Source organism: Cydia pomonella, chromosome 1 (genome assembly GCF_033807575.1).
Source record: "Cydia pomonella isolate Wapato2018A chromosome 1, ilCydPomo1, whole genome shotgun sequence".
Lineage (NCBI taxonomy): Eukaryota > Metazoa > Arthropoda > Insecta > Lepidoptera > Tortricidae > Cydia > Cydia pomonella.
This window is the reverse complement of record NC_084703.1, coordinates 20,244,816-20,264,546: the sequence shown is the minus strand read 5'-3', so window position 1 is coordinate 20,264,546 and position 19,731 is coordinate 20,244,816. Positions and strand designations below refer to the sequence as shown.

The 19,731-nt window shown below is 34.8% G+C and overlaps 1 protein-coding gene across 3 annotated transcripts; it reads right to left on the bottom strand.

The window, feature by feature from the left end:
• Positions 1–2,801: 2,801 nt before the first annotated feature.
• Positions 2,802–18,646, bottom strand: LOC133527023 (solute carrier family 35 member F6). 3 transcript variants are annotated; one of them, XM_061863925.1, is made up of 8 exons: positions 18,415–18,646; positions 17,906–18,064; positions 17,650–17,799; positions 17,090–17,237; positions 12,717–12,881; positions 10,074–10,238; positions 9,031–9,157; positions 2,802–6,841 (listed from the first exon to the last, which is right to left on the bottom strand). In XM_061863925.1, exons 2-8 carry the CDS (start codon positions 18,050–18,052, stop codon positions 6,643–6,645), a joined length of 1,101 nt encoding a protein of 366 aa, XP_061719909.1. In that variant the 5' UTR covers positions 18,053–18,064; positions 18,415–18,646; the 3' UTR covers positions 2,802–6,642. The 3 variants fall into 3 exon arrangements, with proteins under 3 accessions (XP_061719909.1, XP_061719903.1, XP_061719897.1); XM_061863919.1 differs by having other exon boundaries at positions 17,906–18,053; positions 18,415–18,642; XM_061863913.1 differs by lacking the exon at positions 18,415–18,646 and adding an exon at positions 18,196–18,269 and having other exon boundaries at positions 17,906–18,053.
• Between the last annotated feature and the right edge of the window lie 1,085 nt (positions 18,647–19,731).

Below are 19,731 nucleotides of genomic sequence, written 5' to 3'. Positions count from 1 at the left end.
CCCCGTAATTTGCGAATTTTGGTTTTCACGGCCTCGTGCAAATACTGTATTAGTGTCAGTGAACAGCAACATTTCTTTTTTTGCCCAGTGCGAAGCAACCTTGGGCAATTGTGCTAGTCTTTCTGTATGACATTAAAATAATATAATATTTGAGGAGTAATTGTTAATGAATTTATTTACCCTTATGGTGCGACTGCGTCCATCCGTCTGTCTGTCTGTCACATCGCTGAACATCTCGAGAACCTCTTAAGCTATTGATTTGAAATTAAAAGTATTATTTTTTCATTTTGCTTTTTATAACTATGGAAAATGCCCAATATGAAGAGGGGACAAAATTTCATGTCCAGTGAATAGGCCAAGTGGTGTATTACTTGAAAGAGCTCATATTGTACATGCTTAAACATTATTTTCTTTTTTTCATAGAAAATAATATATTAAGTATTTATGGAGGAAAAGGTAAAAAAATACCACCCCCCTTATCTCCAAAGCTTGCCGAAAAAAAATATGATATTTTTACACAATATTAACATTACAATAAATTTTACAGGAAAAATATAATCAGACCTCTATCATAATAAAATCACTTTTTTTTAATTGACAAAAACATTTCCTAATTCAGTTTTCAATTAAACCAACTTTACGTGTGTTCATTACACTTGAAATTTCTATGAGATTACAATAAAGGCATCTTTTTTCAAATAAAATAACAATTTTTGAAATCGCTCCACATGATAGAGAATTATCCTCGAAAGCATCATACGTGCATTACATCGCGCATTTTAGTTAGACAATTTGCCGATAGATAGCGCTGTAAACAATTATACTTACCTAGTTGGTTACTAAATTCTGTTACTGCAATAATCTTTATCTACATAAAATATACGAACGAAAGTTGAATAAACTATATATTACAATGAAGTACACAAAATCAGGAATTACATATGACAATATCATTCAAAATTGCCTCCTCTGGCCTTCAAACGACGAGGCCAGTCATCAATAGCGGCACGCACGATTGTCATGTCTAATTCCGTCACTGTCTTAACTATGGCCCGCTTGAGGGAGTCAAGATTTCAGGCTTTCTCCTCAATAACCTGCCATATGGCATAATCCAGGGGGTTAAGGTCCAGGGTGGCGGACGGCCAGTCTTCGTGGGAAATAAAGTCAATTTTGTTCCTTCGAAACCAGGCTTGAGTTGTTTTTGCCTTGCCTAAATAGTATTTTTCGGTGGCCATTTTGTGCGTACCGCTTCAATAGCACGCGACTTCTCTCTACCCTCATAGTCTTTAATCGTCCATTAAGCAAATGACCTATTTGTCTGCGGTAAGCATGTAGTCCAAGGTCTTCATTGATAACTTTTTTTTAGGGAGCTTCTCTTCACAGACATCTTATTGCCAACAACTTTTGCTTCCGGACGGGGTTTCTTGCAATTCTCGCCTTCACTCCCTTTATTAGAGCTGGGGTCCGAACGGTGCGTGGTCATCGAAGCTGTGAGTACTATTGTATCTATTAATTGTGCAATTGCTTGCAATTGCGATTTTTAAGCAACTTCAAAATCATGTTTGGCGGGTGCCCACATTTGTGCAACGCAATTACTGTGATAACGATTCTCTTTTAGGCCCCAATTCAATATAGATACGACGAGATAAGCGTTATTTGTGGTATATAATTATAGCTCTCAAATCCACCACATTATGTCATTTTTTCGGCAACATTTGTTTTAACGGAAATAAAGAGGTTGCAAATCGAGTAACAGAACTTAGTAACTAACTAGGTATGTAGGGTAGATTTTTGTCCCTAGAACATATATGATACGTATATGATGTAGGTATATCTTCATTTTACAGCACCATACTATTAAAAATAACGCATGGACAACCTAAGTGGGTCGGTATTTGTTACTTGAAACCAATTAACCGCAAAATAAAGGCCTAAAATTATGTCATATAGCTTTAAAAAATCCCAAGAATGTGAACTGTTGGTTATGTACATTTAAAAAAGCCTTAACCTACCATGAACCAAAATCTGAATAGAAGTAGGAAGAGTTACTTACAATTGCACTGATTTTCCAACAATGCACGCAAAATGTTTTTTTAAATACTTGTGTGAATCCCTCGGCGACCTCGGCGTCATTGTGGCCATTAACCATTATTACATTAGATTGACTATTGTCAGACGAAGATCTACGTTTCTACAACTGCCATAATAAGAAATATATGCAAATAGCCCCGTGGTTCTCAATAAGCCCCACTTTACGGTACCTATTTTCACACAATGATAGATTCCAACATTAATTTAGGCTCTTATTTTTTTTTATGGAGGATAGGCAGGCGTTTGACCACGATCACACCTGATGGTAAGTGATGATGCGGTCTACGGTGGAGCACGCTTACCTATGAGATACCTATTTACTCTAGCCTTGAAGAGATTCAGACTGTACTCATACGGAAACACAGACTTGGGCAGGGCATTCCACTCCTATGTTATGACAAAGAGGCTATATGTGATAACGGCGGGTTACGAGTGTTAGCGCCTTGGTTTTTGTGTTCTTCGAGGCCATCTACTCTATAAAAACATATTATAACAACCTAAATGGTTAAAAATTGACACTTCCCGTGGCTAGTAATAATGTGGAATATAATATGGGGGAGGTTCGCGAATTTCAATACCGCACTAGGAATGTCACTGTTAGTCATGTCATTCCAAGTGATAGTGGTCTGGTCTGCATCAAATTAATGCGTTGATAATACATAATTAGCAATGAGGGGTGTGCGAAATTAAGCAAAAAAAAATGATTAGAATCATTAGCTAATAAAATTTATTTAAAAAAAATAACATTTACAATTTATGTCGATTAATATCATACAATTCGTAGATTTTAGGGTTCTGTAGCCAAAACGGTAAATAACGCTTATCCGGTTTAATTGCGTGACTATATGTTCTTTTATGAGTAACAAAATATTATTTATTAGGTACCGTAATTATGTGAATTATCTTGAGAATCTCAGCCGTTGTATACATAACTAAATAGTATTTTAACTTAATAAGAAGAACTCACATTTAAACCGCAATTGATTACTTATTTTACAAAATAGTCATCTGAGATGAAATAATAAGTTTTAAAACCCTGGTTAACGACTATTCATGTCGTGACCAAACTGAGAGATCAAACGTGATTTCATACAGCTTAAGTTACATGTATAGCTGGACGTGACAACTAAAAAACAATGAAAACCATAATATAAACTTGATTAAATACATAATAGCAGTGCCCTTAAAAATATTCTCAAATACCAATTCTAAGTAAATAGTACCTAATAAATGTGACGATAATAAAATAGGTAAACATACAGGGTGAAACCTAAATAGTGAATGAAAATAATTGTTTATATCTCTGTTATGGACTATGTATAACAATTACGTATCCATCAATAATTATCTTAATGTTCATACATAGGGATCAAATTTGTTTTGCAATTGATAAATAGTAAATTGTGTTTGTTCTGTGTTAAGCAGCTTTAGCTGAAAAATGTTTTTTTTAATTCGCGATTAAAAAATCACCCTGTATACGTTTACACTTGGCGAACATGTATAAATAAGAATCGAGAGGCTCGATTTTAGGTAAGAAATGAACCTACATCCACTTAGCGCTCGGTTGTTTTGTGGTATCGCAACGTTAGTCACATGCGATGAACGAAATGCGTTTGCCGTGTCTACGTCCCGTACCCCTAGTGTAACTTTGATCGACATCATAACGTGACGAACGCGTTTGCGTTAAGTCTCATTTTGTATAGGATTTTGAGTTTCCAAAACGTCCCGCTTGGCGCGCTCTTTCGAAATCCAATACAAAATGAGACTAAACGCAAACGCGTACGTCACGTTTGGAAATCGAATTTATTTACACTAGGGGTACTGAAAACATGTTAATTTTTCCCACATTAAAACAACATAGAGTAACTTCTTTTGATTTTATATTTTGGATTAATTATTTGGGCGGTGGTGGCCGAGTGGATTTGACGTTCGACTTTCAATCCGGAGGTCGCAGGTTCAAATCCTGACTCGTACTAATGAGGTTTTCGGAACTTATGTATGAAATATGATTTCATAGTTACCACTAACTTTTCGGCGAAGGAAAACATCGTGAGGAAACGTGCATACATTTGCAAAGAAATTCAAAGGTGTACGTGAAGTCCCCAATCCGCATTGGGCTGGCGTGGGGACTATAGCCTGAGCCCTCTCGCGCTAAATAATGCAAAAAAAAATGATTCTAAAAAAAGTTAAGAGGTAGAACTTTAATAGAATTGCCTAACTACGCGGAATCGCGGAATATTATTTGTGCTGACGCTGCGGTTACCGCGTACAACAATATTGGATAATTATCTGATTTAAAATGAAATGCTTGAAACGCAGCGCGTTATTGCATAAAATAACAGCGCGCTTATATATTATTATACAAACAGGATGCTCATAAAGAGCCCCAAAGATTGTACCGGTGATTTATCAACCATATTTAGACTAGAAAGTCACTATAGTTTTCACTGGCTTATTCACTTTCAGATTATTTTTCTTTAGTATTATTTCATTATGACTCAATGTATGGTACGAGTAATATCGATAGTGTTCCTCCCAAGCACCCTGTATATAAGTGATATTTGCAATCACATTAACAAGCCTTTTACACAAGAAAGATTATGAACCGGAAAGTAGTACAACTAGTGTTGGTTAGGACTCCAGTCCTTTGACTCTTCTGCTTTGAGATTAGAGTCCGTTTTAAGATTCTTATTATTAAATCGAAGCTCAAGTGCTTCTTAACTTGTTAGAGACCCTTGTAGAGACTTGAGCCCTTTTCAGATAACTCAATTAATTTACAAAATAAATTAATATTGCAACTGTCTTCATATAAACTTGATGTATAAGATACACAAATCATCATATTTAGACATAAAAGACTGGAGTCTACCAACTCTAATCATAACCCCAACTAAACTACAATGGAGATCTGCGATCTCGCACTCACACATGTCACTGTCAAGAGATGGGCAAAATTTATCCGAATGACGGAAAACGACTGGGAATAACCAAATTATCTTAGAATGACAAATAAATTTATTGAATGATTATTCTTATTCTAAATATGGCAAACACGAATAAATTATTCGAGAATAAAATAGTCTACGAATAAATTCTTCGCGAATAAAATAGTCCACGAATAAATTATTTGCGAATAATATTGGTTTAATAGTTAGCTTACAAAATAACTATTTAGCTCGTTTCTATACCAATTATTGTAAGAAGATCAATGAAGATCGCGAACGATGAAAGAATGAAAGACGAAGGGGGAATACTTTCAATGCCTAATAGAAATTGTGTACTAATTTTGTTTCGAGAGACATTCATTCATTCAGAATATATATAATGTTTGCTACAATAGTCTATCATCGGACTTTTTAGGCATTAAAAAGTATTTTGACCCATTGAAATTCATTATGTTTTTTTTACATAATTTGACCATAGCTATCCCTTCATTTTACTTTTTTCGAGTTTATGATGAATAAAAGTATTTATTAGGCGCGAAAAACAAATTGCATATAAATTCTTAAATGCTCCTTATAATAATAATTAAAAAGAAACTTATAAAGGGGCATTGCTGTGGTTGATATACATCAAATTGCGTCAAAATATTTTCAATAATATTAATATCTAGAGAGGAAAATGAGGAAGTTTGTATAAAAAGGCATATGTCGCGCGGGTTTCCCCTTTCGTCTTAATATTTAGATAATATTTTATTCCTGCTATTGTTGACCCTGTTAGGTAGTTCTTATCCTTGGTTCCTGGGCGACCAGGCTTTGCTCGGAAACATGTATTCCAATTTATCGGTTTATCTGGTCTATTTTATTTAGTTCACCCAGGTCTTTTATAATATGTAAGTATTATAAACACAACAAATAATAATGTATATAGCTAAACTCTCAAGTAGAAGTAGTAGGTACACGACTGATAAGAAAGTTGAGTTAAATACGTGGTTTTCTCGTTCTTTTATATATCCGTCTCTTTCCAGTTTACCTGCGATTTAATACCTTGGCCCTAAAATACGCTGGTCTTGCTTATTTATTGCAAATTTTAGCGTGTACTAAAATAGCATTCGTGTTATTTGAATAAAATAACAAATAAATAATGCATTTATTATTTCAAAATGTTAATAAGCTATTGTTTCGCGAATAATCCCGTGACGAATGATTATTTATTCGTATAATTATTTAGATGATAAAAATATTCGAATAATGTCCAACTCTGGACACTGAAAGCCGATTTTCTTAGCCTAACTTTTTTTAATAATTCCTGTTACTAGTTATTGCATTGTATTTCTTTAAGAACACACTATTACACAATATGAACTGCTGGTTTGGTTGCGTCGCCAAGAACTCTGTAGAACATGCGTCTTTGGTCCCATTATTTAAAATTAAAATGTCCCGTTCCGTGTTCCCGAAGATGAGTGCGCCGTGTGAGACGATTGGGAACACACTAAAAAAGCAAACGACTAATATTACAACGCCTTTGTTAAATCAGGGCTTTTACGTTACACCTATGAAAACTATACATATAATATGTTTGCGTTAGTATGTTATGTTCGGTGGAGCGGGGCTAGGCCTCCTCATGGTGCTCCTCATGATCTTCGGCGGCGCTGGAGGGCACGGGCGCGTCGGCGGGCGCACGCCGGCAGCGTGGCACCAGCGCGTTGTACTCCGCCATGCCGTAGATGAGCACGGCGAACCCGAGCAGGTGCGGCCAGTGGAACACCTGCCAGCGCACCGCCAGCGACACCATCCAGATCACCAGCGTCCTGCAACACGACACAACTGCACTAACACTCCGAACATGTGGATGCCTTTTTTAAGTTCACTAAATATATGCTAGCGTTTTAATGGCTGATAAGATGACTCGCGATGACCAAGCGTAGAGGCAAGGAACATAATCTCCTTAGGCAGAACTGTTGCAAAAGTGTCCAGCTGTCAGCTATAAATAATAGTTCCAAATCTCTGCAGAGTAGCGCTAGAGTAGCTTAGAACCTAGGCGCTATGGACGGAGTGAAGTGCGCTGTCTATGATTAGATTTTTTTCTCAAGTATTCTAGGTATTGTTGCGCCACCTATTTATGGTTTTTTGTCGGACACTTTTTGGTATATGGAGATTCTGTTCCTTGCCTCTATCTTCCATAAATTTTAGTATGGGAGCGCAACCGTTTATTTATTTCTATTTACACATAAGATCATAAACCCTCTGTAATGCGTTCAAAACAAATTACGAAAAAAGTATTTTGACAATAGTTTTCATTCCATTGCAATTGCGGACGGACCACCATAGGATACCTATTTCATAAATAAATAAGTTAAATTTTTGATTCATAATTATGAATTCAACATTTTGAACCCTGCGCACCCTGCGCGGCAATACCGTCAGTACGCCAGTACGCCCGTGACCACTGTCAGCGTCGGACCTGTGCTAGTTTAGCGGACGTTACATAAAATGGATAATCACACTATAAATACACAAATATGTTATACAGACAATGTTTTCAACACTCTTACGAAAAAAAAAACTAAATTTTAAGCTACTTAATTCTTAAATACGGTGACATTTCAGACATCCGTCCGTCATATTATCTTTTTTGACAAGTTTTACACACGCGCCCGTCCGGCATACAGCCACGATTAACCAAATGATGAAATGGTGCCTTGCACCCGAGTTAAACACTCTATTTTTCATTTTTAATACGAGGAAAATAAAATACATGTTCATTTTTAAAAACACATCTACTTAAGTATAAAATTCAGTAGTACTTATTTCGTGAGGGGTACTTTTAATTATACATTTAGGTACTCGTAAAACAATTATTTATGGAAAAGGGAGTTAATTATCAGAATGGAAATGCTAAGTACATCAAATCCATTTAAAACCAAAATTTGAAATGCTTATCGTAAAAAAAGAAACAAACGTACTAAGAACGTACAGTGCTCTAGACTCTCTCTAGAGCAGTAACTTTTTTGCACTCTTTTGAGAACAACAAAGACCTACTTTCAGAGCATGAGAAATAAAAAATATATTTTAAATGGCTATTATAGTAATAATCAAATGGAATACCTATTTTTAAACGTAAACAAATAAAATGAATCCGCTTGTTTAATTTATATTATTCATTATATTAGAACAGCTTCAATTTTAACACATACAGGATGCATGAGATATACTGGATTTAAATATGTGGGATTGAAATAGTGCTTAGTGAAAGGTACCATTTCACGAATTTAAAAAGAAATATTGAGATTATAAAAAAATTCTAGGCTCCAAAGTCTCAATTTTTTTAAATTTCAAAATGAAAAAAGAAAATGGTTCCATTTGATCCCATACATTTTATTGAAAAATAAATTATAGGTCAACTATATACATAATTGCAATATTTCAGAGTCAAAATAGCAATTTTCTTGATCTTCCATACATTTAGGACAGCCTAATGTAATGTGACGTCACATTACAATATCATTTTTTTTAGAGGCAATCGTCGAGTGCGAGCGTCAGACTGTAATTCTCATTTCTGATCTTTGTGTTGCTTAAATGCCATTACTCCTATATAGACATTTGATCCTCAGGAAAATCAAGATCGATTGACATTATTTACAAAAAACCAATTAACGTGGAGTGAAAGTAGATAAGACTATGATGGACCTTATACCTAGGTATTGAGATACAGCTGCTTAAAATTGATTGATTTTTTTCAATGCTAACAGTATATGATACCAGATTAAATATAGTTCAGACCTGGTAACCAGAACCGCCTTTTAACATTTTGTTAGTAATGGTACTAGGCCTCTAAAACCATTAGTAAATAGTCATGAAAGAGGCAACTTTCTGAGTAATGACGTCAACAAATGCCAACACACCAATACTAACGGCCTATTACAAACTTGTTGAAGCAAAATGACTGGTTTCTAAGACTTATAATACCTAATATGTACTTAGCCAGGTACCTGCATACCTTACGGAATCCAGCACCATCCTGGTGGTGGCAGACATTTCTTTCGTCACGCTGATGCCGGCGAAGTTGAAGAAAGCAATCGAAACGATCGTTCCTAGAATCGCCACTAGCAGTACTGGATTATTCCCTGAAATATGGAATTACAAGTATATAAGAAAATCTTTTGAAATTTGACAAATTGAACTAATTTAAAATGAAATTTCCTGTCGAAAAATATAATAAGTGGTTATTTATATTTTAAGGGAGCAAAGTTGAAGTTTTAACCCTCGTAAGCGAATGATTCTAAAATTGAACCATGAGAGCGTAGATAGTGGTGTGAAAAGTGGAATCTTGAGCTTTGTGAGGGTTTCAATGTACGAAGGTTAAATTAACTTTTATCCCGAGTGAAATAACATTTTTCACCACACTGGTGGTGTGGTGAAAATACTAGCTGTAATTGATTACAGATCAAATCCAAATAAACGTCATTAAATACACATTACATGATGCATGTATCATTCAAAATCATCACTTACAAGATAATTCTACCAGCCAACAAGAGGAAGTAACCAAATTTCTCATCAGTTTTTGAAGAATAAAGAGAGCCGTTACAAGCTGGTGTGGTAATAAGATTTTGCGCTTATTATTCGATTTAATAATACCTAAAAAAACTATAGACAACTTTGTTGCCTTTGGTGTCCAGAATCTATACTAAAATATTTTTTTATTAATAAAATAAACCTTGTAAAATCAAAGTGTACACGTTATACTGCCATGAAATGATTATGCAATTTATTTGAAACACTTTTTGTACGATCGGAGATAATTTCAATTAAGTACCCTAATGAAACATGCCGATTTACAGGGAGCTAAAATGATTGGATAGTTTTATTAATTACTAGTAGTACCTAACACAAATCTAGATCAGTGTTTTCAATGAGATATATAACAACTTATGATTTAGTTTGGATAAGCCATCGTTAAAGATCTCTGTCACTAGCTACCGATAGAACACTTGTAGGGATATATATGTGTGTGTGTGTGTAGTGGTAAAGGTAGGCCACCTATCTGCACCAGGCCGTCGATGGCGTCCTCGACGGTGCCGCGTGCGTTGTGGCCGAAGTGCGGGGGCGCTGGCGTCCAGTAGAACACCACCAGGAGCGCCGACAGCGTCGAGAACCCGAACACCCCCTCCCAGCCCACCGCCTGCAGCGGCGGGATGTTCAACCCTGATACAATATTATTTTGTTACTAAGCTTCCACTAAACACTATTGACTACAGAAAAGATAATTGCGTTAGAAATACAGTTTGGCAATAGCCGCTTGTCAATGGAGCATAGCCAGAAAGAATGAGTTATTCTCACTAGTTACCACCAAGTTGTTACCAGTGGTAACAACTGGGATTTTATTCCCCAGTGGCTACCAGTGGTAACAACTGGGATTTATTCCCCAGTAAGAAAAATCTCATCTTTTACCAGTAGTTACTACTGGTAAAAGATGAGATTTTTCTTCCAGTTTTTTTAACACAGGATTATAATTATTTATTAAAGCACTCTATACGAGTATTATTATACTAATGAATGCAATAAATGATATGATTATTATGATTATGATTACTATTTCTACTGTTTTTTATTAATATTGAACTCTTAGAGCTAAAGGAGGGGAGGCGGGTTTAGGGTCGGCAACGTGCATGTAACTCATCTGGAGTTGCAGGCGTACATAGGCTACGGACACTGCTTACCATCAGGCGGGCCGTATGCTTGATTGCCACCGACGTAGTATAAAAAAAACTCTAACAACATTTAGGTAATAACTACTGGGAAAATCGGTTTGATGGTAACTACTGGGAGTTTTTTTTCCAGTTATTACCTAAATGTTGTTAGGTGTCAAACAGAAAATAATTCTCAGTAGTTACCACTGGCGACAACTTGGTGGTAAGCAGTGGGAATAACCCGAAAGAATCATACATTATTCTACTGTTTTTTTTATGTGATAGCAAACAAGCAGACAAGCCGCCTAATGGGAAACGGTCATCGTCACCCATGGACATAAACAACATTACAGGAGCCACTTAAGCGTTGCCGACCCTTGATAACCCTTAATTCCCGCTTCTTGAAGAATACCATGTCTTAGCGCAAAGGAACGACTTCAGGAGGCAACTCATTCTACATTCTGCACGTTGTAGGAAGAAACGAGCGAGATATTATTGACCAAATGATACTTTACCAGACTATATGATGAATATGAACGTAAGCCATAGCATAGAAAACTTAAGCATTCATCGCATAGACTGACAGCAGGATGTTACCACGTTACGCCTTTAGATATTGAAACAGCATTTGTGAGTATAAGTTCGCTAAGGGCCGCAGCAAACGGGCAGCAGTCAAGCTGCTGAACCAGAATACCGAGTGCGCGTTTAATGTGCACTAGCCATACAATTCACATTTTTATTACATTCTGTCTAACTAAGCAACAGGGATTTTTGGGTAGGTAGGTTTATTGGGTTCTAAAGTTAGTGTTGTACACGGCAACCTAACGATATGTGGATATGGTTACGGCTGAATAACATGTAATAATGAATACGTCAGGCTAAGTGTATGTGCAGAAACTATGTTAGAGATAAGTGAGTTATCAAATATAGTTACTTCATAATAGCATAGAGCAGCCATATTTTCTTTAGTACAGGATGGTCCAAAAATACGTTGAAAAATAATTTAAGGAATATATTTTTTTAGTTCCACGTCTTATACAAAGCGTCATTAAAAATAGAACCACAATCATTTACCTAAGTACAACAAAACGTATTATTTTCAAAATAATTTATTTTATCCTTAATACGCAAACGTTTGTTACACTATCAATAATAGGTACGCCGCCGTAAAAAAATGTCAACGTATATTTGGCCCACCCTGCAAGTTAGTATATAGTGTACGGTACCTAAATTAAATTAGAATATCATATGTAACTCTTAAAAATTGTTTACTGTATATATGTATGGTGCTACTATCCCGCACGCGTGCGGAAACGAGCAATTTCCGTGTGTATGTACCCGACCAGTGTTTGACGACCGGTTTGGCCTAGTGGGTAGTGACCCTGCCTACGAAGCTGATGGTCCAGGGTTCAAATCCTGGTAAGGGCATTTATTCGTGTGATGAGCATGGATATTTGTTCCTGAGTCATGGGTGTTTTCTATGTATTTAAGTATTTATAAATATTTATATATTATATATATCGTTGTCTAAGTACCCTCAACACAAGCCTTATTGAGCTTACTGTGGGACTTAGTCAATTTGTGTAATAATATCCTATAATATTTATTTATTATTTATATATTAAAACGTTGTACGATACACGTGCGAATAGGTAATTCGCAACTCGTGTCGATTTCATACACTCCCTTCGCACGTGTTTTAATTAATCATCGCTCGTTGCGTTTAACTATTTTTGAATACATTGACTTCCTCATATTTGCATTACACAATATCAGTCCCAAAACGTCCATGGCATTATACGTACGAGTATATTATATGTTCGCACTATTAACTAGCAATTCGCAAATCTGATTGGGTCAGTTACAACTTACCTATCCACAATTAATTTCAACGGAAATGAGATGGTTAGCAAAAATTGTCTGCTCGTGAAGGGCGTCTTTGAATATAAATTTAAGAAAAGGGTATATAAATTTTACATTATTGACAGCATACCTCTAACGTATTTTTCTTCGTAAACCATCTGGCAGGAAGTGATGACCTGCGCCACGATGATGAGCAGGTCGCCGGTGATGAGGCTGTTGGGCCCTTTGGTCTCGCCGGGCTCGCGAAAGATGGCGTCCGTGGACCCCACGATCACCAGCCCCAGGATCACGCCAGCTAGCAAGTAGATAATACCACATTTACTGACAATTTAAGTTGTAGGTACTATAAAGCTCGAATAAAGATGAGCAATCATCGGTGATGAAAAAGAAAACCGAGCAGTGTGTGATAAAAATATCAACCAGTAGAAAAGACAATAAAAATACGTGGCACCAATGTGAATGCATTCCCGCACAGTTCAGCAACATCGCTTATTCCTGGTAAATGTTTATGTACACCCAAGGCCAAATGTATGGAAACAAGGTTGTTCCCTTTAATATCTCATGTTTCTATCTTTATTGTTTATTGATAACCTAAAACTTACATCAGGCAACCCCAAAACATTGAAAATACTCGCTAAATATAAAAACATCCTAAAATATTGTTAAAAAGATGAAAAAAAAAAGTTACATAATTATACAATTTTAAATGCCTTAAGTATAAAATGTTTAACTGGCAACTATCGTAGCCAGAATTTGAATTATTAACTTTTAAAATGTTCTATTATTATTTTTACCTGTTCCTGTTGTATTATTTGTTTGTTAATTGTCAATGAGTAGTCGCCTAAAAATGCATCATTTTCTATTGTAATATACGTACAAGCTTGTTTCCATACGTTTGGCCGGGAGTGGGAGATTTTTTTCGCTAAAGGGACGTTTAAGGTATTACATTGGGACATCACATAGGTACTTTGAATAAAATTGCCACCATGACTAAGTTTTTTTCAGACCATTTCAACTACGTTAGCATAATTCATTACTTCTGTTTGTACTTAAAGATTACTTTTAGTCAAAAATGATACTAAATGATAATTATTTCATGGTTTTACATTCTACTAATATTGCTAGATATAAAAGTATCTGGAGCTGCCTGCGTATTAGCAATTTATGTGCTTACATGGGGAACGAATTACACATTGTCTCAACACAATAGGTGCCGATTACGAGAATTTGCAAGGTAAGTGATTTATATACATATTATGCTTTAGCATTAATCTACTGCACAGCGGATATTATTACTGATAATACTCACAAACAAATATCAAAATAGAGGAAGCAGATTAAGAAATTATCTTAAATACATAAATGACAATTGTTATTTTCCTAAAATACTGATAAAAGGAGCAAGTAAGGTGTTGACACAGTATTTAATATCCATTGAAGTTTATTCTTCCAATTGAAAAATATTGACGTAGGTGATTCACTATTTATTCATTAGGCCAGTAGAAATATATACTTGTTTATATGATTATATGTCATTAAACACTTCTGCAATGTTGACGTGTGACTATATTTTGACACAAATATATTTCCGGTTACACTTTTTACATGTATATTTAAATGGAGTAGGTACAGCTATCGTCAGCATCAATTGTAGCGGATGAAACAGCGCGCCTAAAGTATCTGTCACCCACTGACACTTCTTAAAATTGAGATAAATCTCTACAGTTCTCGTCCAAAATTATTCTCTACAGTTTAACCATTCTCTCTATAGAGATATGTCGCTTTTTGTTAAGCTATTAGAGACTATTTACTTTTGACATATGTATGACATATATATCTGCAAACGTTTGCTGCTGACTGTATATTAATCATTATCATTCCATAAATATCAAAATTATACTTGTTATACTAATAGCGTCTCATAACCAACACAGTATTTTTTTATACAAATACAAATTATTAATTGTTTGAATGTGAGTGGTTATAAATGGTGGTAGGGTTAGTATTTTGTTACATCACAATCAGCCAGAATTTGGCGTACAATACTTGGACTCTCAATATGCATGTCATTAAAACCAATTAAGAATAAAAGTATAACAATGTCAGAATAAAAAAAAAGTATTATTATAAAAAAAAAACAATAATAATTATAAAAAAGAATAATAATAATAGGTAAATGTCATGCATATAGAAAAGTATCAAACACATTTTTTTCGTAATAATTCATAATATTTAAATGTCAATAGCACTCAATAGTAATAAAATGGAATAACATTATTTTTAAGCATTGGATACAAAGTGTTCATTGACTGTGTAGAACATTTTTTGTAAACACCACTTAAATAATTTGCTTTTAAATCCTTGACAATCCAGGGATTTTAGGTCATTTGGCAAGTGGTTAAAGATTTTGACAGACATGAAAAGAACAGATTTTTCAAAATGAGCAGAGTTATGACATGGGTAACTAATATTGAGTCCATGGAATTTAGAAGTTGACCTAGGGTTAGATTTCATAATTTTGTACTGACTAATATGAGTTTTCACAAAGAGACATGTTTCGTAAATGTACAACGTTGGCAACGGAAGGACTTTTAATTTTTTGAACAACGGTCTAGATGAATCCATCGATTTGGCGCCACAGATTGCTCTAACGCATTTTTTTGTAATACGAACGCTTGTTGGGCAAATGGGGAGTTCTCCCATAGTTATAGCGATATTGTTTTTTTTTTTGATAAATAATATATTTCTTATCTTATTAATATTGCGTATGAGACTAAGTACAAGACTTCCATCATACCTATATTTGTTTTGAAAACGGACCGTTGTCGTGCCGTTCAAAGTATCGATGCTTGTTTTGATTGTTGCCGGCAGCGTTGCCTTGTCAAGTCTAAACATTCCCAGAGTGCTCACATTTATAAAGTATTTCACATATGGACCATCAATGTAGTTTTCAATACAGATAACATAAGCAAACACAGGCTTTGCATACAATGACTGACATTACTGGCATCATACAATTCTGCATTTCTTCTGATTTGGGAGAAATCGTTCGTTTTCGTCATTTATCTTTCACCTGGGCGTCTCTAATGAGATATCTGTTACACATGAATTTAAAACATAAGACGAGGGCAGAAATACCTTAGTTTAGACTATACGCGACTGATTTTTCATTATTATGATTTAGGTCATAGACATTAAGAGAGGACATATGATATCACACACCCTGACATATTTATAATATAATTTTATACAAATATATTAATCACTACATTACGTAAGTATATTATCTGTGCCATGTGTGACGAGTTTGAGAGAAACATTACCATATGTATGCCTTTATGATTACTATTACGAAAGCAACTCGGGTTTCTAGAAATGACTCATGTAACTAGAATTCAAACATAGACAAATATGAACACTGAGTACCTATAATAATGACTTTACACAGAAGGGTGGTTATGTCTGATACATAGGCGTTTTATTTTGAATTACAAGGACGGACATAGAAAAGCAAATATGCATTTTCTGTTCTCCATTGATGAAAATCTGGCAATACGAGTTGACCGCGGGCCGCGCGCCCCTGTCGGGGCAACCGGAGACTGTCAACACAGGCGGAATGTAACGTAAAATCTATCTACTCCAAAAATAGGGAAGGGCTTTAAGTTTAAAATACCAAATGTTTATTTGAAGTGTTTTGTATTCTATTCTACGTACTCTATGAAATTATGTAACTATTTCGTAATTAAACCAAGTATAAACTAGTATTAAATAGTACATTTATTTTACTTTACTTAAATAGTAAAATGTTTTTCATTACACAAATAAATAACTAAATTTTAAGCTCAATAATTCTTAAATAAGGTGACTTTTCAAAGGATCGTCCACCATATTGTCATTCTTTGACAGGTTAGGAATAAAGGCACAGACCTATCCGGCATTCATCCACAATTAAAAATTGTATAAAAGTATTTTAAACGGCTATTACATTAAAAAAACAATCAAAATAAATTTTAAACATCAGTATTTTAAAAGTAAAACTCATTTATACCTACTAGGTTTGTATGAATTAGTGACATAAACAAAAAAAGCAATAGCTCCTGAGGGAGTTATTGCATTTTTTTTTCACAATCACTAATTCCGTTGGGAACAATACATGCCTTTGTGCTTCAGTATACCTGCATGAAATAATATATTTTTCGAGCAAGTGTGATGAAAATATACATATATTAAAATAAAGCAAACCATCCTAACTAAACTCATATATTCTAATTCTTGGAACTTAAGAATTACAATTTAGCAGCAGGGCTTAGGCTTATATTGTGATTGTAAATCAACTGTGTAATATTTTAAATACTGATACCTTAGACAGAAATCCAATTTGAGTAAAACAGACCTAATTGGCGTTACCTACTTCCATCTTCAAAACAAAAGACTGCTAGTCTTCAAGTCAAAAAGACTAGCTGCTATTTAGTTGAGTTTGACAGTGTACATGTTTAAACATACCTATGCCAGCCCATTCTCTCTTGATGATTTGTTTGTCAAGGAAGATAGTGGAGAATGCTGCCACAAATATTATAACCGACCCTCGGAACATTTGAAAACTGCTAGCATATGTAAGTGTCAAGCCCACATACATGATAGATGTCCCCACCTGGAAAATATAAAGATTCTCAGTTTTATAAACAGTATATGAATAAGACAATGAAAAAATTGAGATTTTATGCTAAATTTACTAGGTTCTTTTACAGTTGCACTCAAAGCTTATTTTACCAATTTCAATATAAGATAATACATATGTTGATGTTTTGTTGCAATACATATTTTATTACAAAATGCTTCAATCCTTTGAATCACAACAACCTTCAATTAAATTGAACTTTAACTACTGTCATGTAACTAATAAGTTTCGATAGAAGTATTGATAAATCTGGTAACATGCACAAAGACAGTCTTGGAGCACTTTGTAAATATGGAGAGGGCCTTTCAAGTGACATTCAATGATAAAATTACAATAAAATAAAATAACTACTTTAAATTATTATGGAACTAAAAGCAAAACTCACTAGATCAAACATTGCAGCTGGCATCAATATGAAGGGATTAAAACTCTGGTTGCCCTGTGTCAGTTGGTGGCCTCCTGTATTCCGGGTCTTTAAATATATCAGTTTGAATACAAGTAAGCACAGCATTTCACCTAGAAACATAGCTGCAGCCTGAAAACACAAGCCATTTACTTTTGTATGATTTATTATGATAGGAACAATATTTAATAGTTATCTTGCAACTGAAAATTTTTAAAATTTTAGAATTATTTCTTACCTGCAAGAAAGGATGCTCAAAAACTCTAACTACACCATCTGATCCCTTTGATTCAACTTTGTCAGCCCACTTGGTGCTCAAAGTGTTGATGGACCCCGTGACTACCATCATCAGGGCAAGGAACTTCTGGTATCCTGTCCAAGCCATGCTGTAAACCAACTGTCACATTATGCACATACCCTGACAGTCCAACATTATATTCAATATATTCAGCTCGGCAATCAAATAGAATAGAAATCATTTATTCAGACAACACATGAATAGAAATAACACAGATATTTAGTCCTTACTTGTTACAATACCTAGTTACAATCATAAATAAGTATATTAAGCCTTCATTTAATAAAATAACAACATCCAAGTAACTAACTATACCTATTGATAAAAAAAAACAAAGGAATAAGAGTTAATTAACTTTTGTTTTGTTTGTGGCTACATTGCAGAATTTAGAATTTCGGCACTGTGTGTGTGTTTATTATGAACAAAATTTGAACGAACAATATACTTACTTTTAAATTAATGAACACTCTCTTCGCTGTAGAAAACCGCAAATAGTAACAAAATTAGATAACTTTACTCAGCATTTCTATACAAAAGAAAGCATTTGTATACGATAACATGAACTCACAGACTTGCACTGTTCTTCCGACATAAAATTAGTGTAATGCAACAAAGAGCATATAATCACTTGTAATGCAATGCAAATTATGACGTTGAAGAAGTTGACAGATAAAGGGCCTACCGCGAACCAGGTTATCGTGTTGTCTCCCTGTACTTACGTACGAATTTATTAGGGCGACAGAGAAGCAGCACGTAGAACGTGGTTCGCGGTAGGCCCATATGTCATGAACGGTAGGAGACCCAATCAAGATTTTTATACACAACGAACCATGGACAAGTACTGTCAAAAGATACGATAAATAGAATGCACTCTATGTACAACAAGTTAAAGCTTAATTTCGCTTGGTAAGGAGCTAAGGAGGAAGGAGGAAAATGTGTCGAGTTCGAGCGCATAGTAAATTCGTAAAGATGGAGTCTAAGCCAGCTGTTACCGTAGCCTCACATAAACAGCCACATTTTTTATGTACGACCAGAGGGCCTACCTCGAACCACGTTCGACGTGTTGCCTCTCAGTCGCACTTGTAAATTCGTACCTAAGTGTGACAGGGAGGCAACACGTCGAACGTGGTTCGCGGTAGGCCCTCAGAGTAACCAGACGTTGTTGCCATATCGATAAACTATCGGCAATTTTACAATTGGCTACTTAACTGTTTTTTGTAAATAAGGCCGCATTTACACCTGTAAGTTACTTTCGTAATTGTTATGTAACTTACTTACGGTTGCATTTACACTTAAAATAAACTTACAGTAAAAAATGCTTACGTAAATTTTGTGAGTTTAAATTTGCATAAATTATTACACGCCCATTTACATATGCTTACTAAATTAGTATTAAAAATGTCTACTCATAGTCGACACGTACAAGCGGTTGCTGTATATATAATTTTATACAACAAAAGGCGAAAGCATAATAATGCTGAAAGAAAATGCTGGGTAAATCATTGGCTAGAAAAGAGAATGGCACGAGGTGCGTTTGAAAATATTTTGAAGGAGTTGAGAATGGAAGACCGAGCCCAATTTTTCAATTTTATAGGAATGAATGCTACAAGTTATGAATATACACCGTGTTTTTATTGAATTGCGTTAACTCCGGGGTTTCGGTAAGTACGTTTAAGGAAACTAAATGGCATAGTTAATTTTCAAAAAAAATATTTTTTTTTGTTTTTTTTTTTACTATTTTTATTTTTATAAAAAGTAACTAAATG

Excerpts from the sequence above, each read along its gene's own strand:
- LOC133527023 (XM_061863913.1), bottom strand. The coding sequence starts at position 18,221 with ATGATTGTAACTAGGTATTGTAACAA. Across the intron at positions 17,238-17,649 it reads CAGCTGCAATGTTTGATCTA|GTGGGGACATCTATCATGTA; the intron begins GTGAGTTTTGCT and ends TATATTTTCCAG. Across the intron at positions 12,882-17,089 it reads GAGAGAATGGGCTGGCATAG|CTGGCGTGATCCTGGGGCTG; the intron begins GTATGTTTAAAC and ends TCTACTTGCTAG.